Source organism: Galdieria sulphuraria (assembly GCF_000341285.1).
Source record: "Galdieria sulphuraria unplaced genomic scaffold scaf_180, whole genome shotgun sequence".
Classification (NCBI taxonomy): domain Eukaryota; phylum Rhodophyta; class Bangiophyceae; order Galdieriales; family Galdieriaceae; genus Galdieria; species Galdieria sulphuraria.
The window spans coordinates 1-5,329 of NW_005178295.1; the positions used below are offsets into that span (position 1 = coordinate 1).

The window sequence follows — 5,329 nt, forward strand, 5'->3', positions numbered from 1 at the left end:
CGTCAATCCAAATCAATGAATGAGTGATGATGAGAAAAGGTTGATGAAAGCGATGACCTAAAAGCTTTCAAAGGAGCCGAGAACAAAACACTTGGAGGAGGACAAAGGAGTTGGAAAGAGTGTATGTTTTATTGTTCGAGCGGTTGCTTTATTTGGTGATTGGTAAAACTGATCTCTTTGACACTTCTAGACTCACAATGACAACAGAGAGAAAGCAGGAATATTTTCTTGCTTGTCATAACTAGAAACTTTCTTTTACAATAGACAAGAAATAGTTTTCTATGAGTTTTTGTGGTAAATTAGATTGATGGGTACTCTTTCTATGGCTTGTATACTGTAAGAGAGTTTTTCTACTATCTTCCACACCATCTTACACGCAAACTCCTATATACATGTCGAATAAGATACAAACCTTTTGTAAGTTACAGACGAAATACAGTGGGAAACAGAGAATTGCAATGAATTGGAAGTCTGTTAGTTTGTAACCGTTCGTAGCAGTCTATAAATACAAAAATATCTAAATGAGTTTGGAGAAGAGTATAATGAAGATTGTCATACTGACTTATCATTAAATACAAGCCATTATTGATATAATAGCTACACAAGTTGTCTATCCTTTGTTCGACTTTTACAAAGTTGTGAATATGTCTTATATAAAAACATCAATAAAGGCTTCAAATGTAGTCACTATAACCGTTCATTTTGCACATATCGATGCTGAAAAAAGAGCAAAAGACTGAGCCAAAAAATTGTTTTACTAAAGAAGAAGCCTTTCATACTTGAGTCAAGGTCGAGTAGTGTACCAACTTGAAAGCTTCAGCAATTCTCCAACTGAAAGCCACTCCATATTGAAGAACTTTTACCCAACATGACTCTTGACTGAAAGACTTTGTAGTTCCTAAGTTATCTGTCAAGTGATTGTTGTGGAATGACAATACTTGAAGATTGGATATGGTTTCCTTTGACTAATTAGAAACAATTCTGTTCCACTCTCAAAGTTGTCCTTTGCAATGCAATATAAATAGAACTCCTCTGTAAATAGTAATTTTCTGAAATAGAAAGTTTTTTATCTGACTGTCACATGGATAGATTCATTTAAGATGTCTCTTGTTCTATCGATAGTCAAACGAAATTTTTTAGATCGAATATCATCTTTGCAACCGGGTTACTTTCCCTATCTAAGAGTCGGTGAGTTTTCAGTCTAATTCACTAAAACAGAGTTTGGATATATAGTGTTGTTAGTACTTTTGAGATAGAGTCTGAATTGCAAACTAAAATACTCTTTTTAGTATTTGCTCTTACCTTTGCTATATTTTCTCTTGGATCCAACAAGTTTCATATTTGTAGGAGCCATTCATATGAATTCCAAGGCTAGAAATGCAGTTTGAAAAAAACACATAAAAACGAAAGGAATCTAAACTTTTATCGAATTTCAACAAGCTAAAACTCTTTTTGAGACCGCAGTGCAGGTCCTCAAGTTGGAGGAAGCCTCCAGTTTTTGCTGCCATTCCCTTCGTTTGTTTTCTAAAACCGAGGAAAACTCTCTTCTATTCAGTTAACAAAAGATAGGAAGGACAGTCCAAGTGAAACCTACAAACAACTTTTTCTGTCTCAGTCTTTGAAAATTATAGTAAAAGGAGTTACTAGTCTTTTTTCAACAGACTAGAAAGACAACATAGCAGACACTTGAAGAATGTTTTGAGATATTCTTTGGGTAACCACTTTACTAAGTATTTGGACAAGAAAGGATATTTTTCATTCTAGTTGTATCAACATGTATGTATGTATAGTCTATTCATTTTGAATCATTGTTACAACTCTGCAATATTATTGCAAATTGACACGAAACGATTATAAGCCAGCCTTGAAAGCCAACTAATAAACTCTTTTCAAGGAAGACTGTATGGTGTCCAAAAGACAAGCAAATAAGTTGTAACCAAGTTTCAAACATACAAAAAAAAGTTTATTTGCTCTTCAAAACAAAGGGAAGGATTGAGTTAGAATCTATTGCCAACTTAAGAAACTGTTACGGATTCTATCAAGTAAATCTAATCCAAAATCCCAAAAAGTAGGATTATGAGAAACATGAAATGCTCTTTCAAGTCCATTCAATATTTCGTCGTCAATCAGCATTTCCATATCTCTTTCACAAAGAATAACAAGTTCACAATTATCAGGTACTTTGAAAGAATCACCTCCAATAAACATTCCACTGGAATAACAACGACTCTGATTACCCAACTCATTAGAAACATTCAATGATAACTTTGTACTAACGACAATAAGCATACAATGATGATAATCCATTGCACTGGATAAGACTTGATCATAAACAGGATCTAAAAATTTCTTGGCTTCATCTATAATATCTGACCAGCCAATTCCTTCCGACCTCCAACGTCCTTTACAAGCAACTCCAACAGTAAGAACTTTGGGTTCCACAGGAGATTGTAATTTGAATATAATATCAGGACTATAAGAAGTAGCGTCCAAAGGAATGTAAATAGTCTCTAAATAAAGTGTCTCTCGAATAATTTTATTCCATTCAGCATTGGCAAAAGTTCTTCGACTCTTGTTCGATTCACTTCTTGTTTCTCTAGAACTAACAACAGACTTCATATAGTGAATAGGTGATATTGTACTGACTGGAAGTTTCATTTGTTTCCATATCGGAGACAATTGACACAACAATTCTCTCAACTCATTTCGATTCTTTGAAGACAACATCAAAACTAGTCGTAAAGCAACAATTCCTTCAAATACACGACACTTTGAATAGAAGAAACAATCTACTGGTTCGACATCGAGTGATCCAAGAAGTATCTTTTCCAAAGAAGAGATGGAAGAGTCGTTCTTGAAGATTGCAACAAATGCTTTCGGAATCAGGACTTGAAAAGTATTCTGGTCAATAGGATATCGATATAGTCCCATCTCAGTTACGGCATCATATAAAAAGGACTCCGAGGTCAATATGTCATCTACTTTAAACGGTATACGATAAAGAGCCATCATCAAAAGTATATCAAAAACACTTTTTCTATCTTCGTCCAAATTCAATATTCGTTCCACAAATGGTTCAGCACAAATTCTTCGGAAATCGTAGTCATTCATACAAGTCAAACATTCTTCTTTCGATATGAAAGGCTGATTTCTTGCTACTATATAATTCAAAAGCATATTCACTGCACGAGTCAACAAACCAGGAACTCCACCTGTACATTCCAATAACGAATCTGCCAATTCATTTACTGAAAATGAAGAACTACATAAGACATTACAAACCGGAACTTGAGTAGGTGTCTTTAGAAGACTCCTTTCAAGGAATTCAACGATACTGGAAGCGTCCAAAGGTGATAAAGGGATAAAATGTAGTATAACTCTTGATAGCCCAAAAGCCACATCATTCTTAATACTTAAACCCTTGCTTTTCCCAACAACTATAAAAAACAAGTCGGGTTCTTTGCACAATTGACTAATGATACCGAAAAAGTCGTTGTATGGTCGAACTCTACCGTCATGGGTTCTCTTGAAATGAAAATCGTCGAGACTTTCGTCAAGGACACCAATTTCATCAAATGCCACCAAAAGATATTGATCGGAAGGAATGCCCAAAGTCTTCCGTAGCTCTGGAATTAGAAAGCTTGGATAGGGAGGAATGTGTCTGTAGGCTTCATCAGGCTTCATAAACGGTAGACCCATCTGATTACAAGCTGATAGGTACAATAAATAGTAGACTGCCCACTTTAGGTTGCGTTCTTCCTCGATGGGTCGAGTGGGCTTCAACCCCCTCAAATCCACATAAAGCAACGAAGCCCTTTTCAGCTTCTCCAAAAAGGTTCTGCTCAAAGGGTCCGAAGCAAATTTCGACAGAAAAGTTTCACCAAACCTTTGCACCAACTCCAAATAAGTTCGGGCAAAGGTCGTTTTGCCAGAGCCAAAATGATGGGGGGCAAATGGTATGGTCAAGCGATAGTTGCAACTACTTGTTACACCCCTGAGTTGTTCTCTGTTGCTATGAAGATCATACAGTTCTTTTGTCACTCGAACAACATCTCTTTCACGATCTACTACCACAACAGACTCAAAGTTGTCCACAGCTTTCCACTTGTCATCCAAACTCGCCATCGCCAAAGTGAAATGAAACAACCTTCTGTTTATTTCGGAGTACAAATATAAATAAATGAACAATTGACTGTTTGTCGGTCACAACAACAACAAGGAAAATAGTAAAGGATACCAATCCAACTTCTTCTCTTTATCAACTGATGACTATGTCATACCCTTTATGGCTTGGACTGAGATGACTAGAACTATGGAAGAACGATCAATATGGCTTTTTCAACTATCGATATTCTTATTCTCGTATGCTAATATAATGGCAACTCTCATAGGGTACAAGAAGGATTAGAAGGAAGCCAATGTTTATTTCACAAGTTTTTTATGCTCTTTGAGAGTATAAAGCTATTAAACATGGCCCATTCTCACATAGATAAGAAAGTTTCTTTCAGAATTTTCGAGAATAGTCATGAGAGTTCCGAGCAATATAGATTGTTCATGAAGAATTTGTTCCATAGACGTCTCTCTAGATTTTCTGTATTTTATGGAACAGTTTTCACGTCACTTTTGCTTCATTTCGAAACACGGAACTAGAGTATGAACCAAGTCATTCTCTTTTGTAGTCTATTCAAAAGCTCCAGTTGAAATATATTATTTAGTAGAAATGCAGAAACCCGCAAGCACAGCACTGCTTTATTCTCAGCAATCATCAAATTCCTTTCTTACAATATCATGACAAGTAGCAGTTTATCACTAAAGCTACAAAAGTTGATGATAGCAAAAGACAAACCAAAACAAACGTGCTAAGAAGGATCCAAAATATCTCGTGGTTTTATCAAATCTCAGAAACAACATTGACTCAAGTGTATCGTCAATACTCAATTTCTGTAAGAGTCAATAACTCCTGTTTCTTTCTCCTCTGAAAATAGTGGCATTTGATATTGTGGATTCTGTTAAGAGGAGAAAATATATTTTTCAAGAAAAATTGAATTCAGTCGAATTGAGTCTATTCTATCGATTCTTTTCTCGTTTCTCACGTTTGAATCATAGTTGAATTCTTTCTCCTCAATAGTCGACTATACATTTGAGGTGTTTTTGAAGGTAAACATGACTGTTTAGGTTTAAAGGCTTTTGTTGCATCCTCTTGTACGATAAACTTTGTAAAAACCACAACTTTTAAAGATATACAAGAAAGCAAATTATAAAAAGTACAAAGCTGCTTTAAACGATATAACTCCAAGAGGGCTATTATTTCTTCCAATATAAAAAAAAG

At 35.3% G+C, this 5,329-nt stretch overlaps 2 protein-coding genes across 2 annotated transcripts; one reads left to right on the forward strand and one right to left on the reverse strand.

Annotated features, from left to right (window-relative positions):
• Window positions 1-73: 73 nt before the first annotated feature.
• Gasu_63560 (uncharacterized protein) lies at window positions 74-685 on the forward strand (the record flags this gene model as incomplete). The annotated part of the gene is made up of 1 exon (XM_005702449.1): window positions 74-685. A coding segment is annotated over one exon (93 nt), but the record flags the coding sequence as incomplete, so codon positions are not given.
• Window positions 686-1,947: 1,262 nt separating this feature from the next.
• On the reverse strand, window positions 1,948-4,250 carry Gasu_63570 (archaeal ATPase). Its single transcript, XM_005702450.1, has one exon. It carries the CDS (start codon window positions 4,123-4,125, stop codon window positions 2,005-2,007), a length of 2,121 nt encoding a protein of 706 aa, XP_005702507.1. The 5' UTR covers window positions 4,126-4,250; the 3' UTR covers window positions 1,948-2,004.
• Between the last annotated feature and the right edge of the window lie 1,079 nt (window positions 4,251-5,329).

Bases quoted from the DNA above. Each gene is read 5' to 3' on its own strand.
- Gasu_63570 (XM_005702450.1), bottom strand. From the start codon at position 4,125: ATGGCGAGTTTGGATGACAAGTGGAAAGCTGTGGACAACTTTGAGTCT.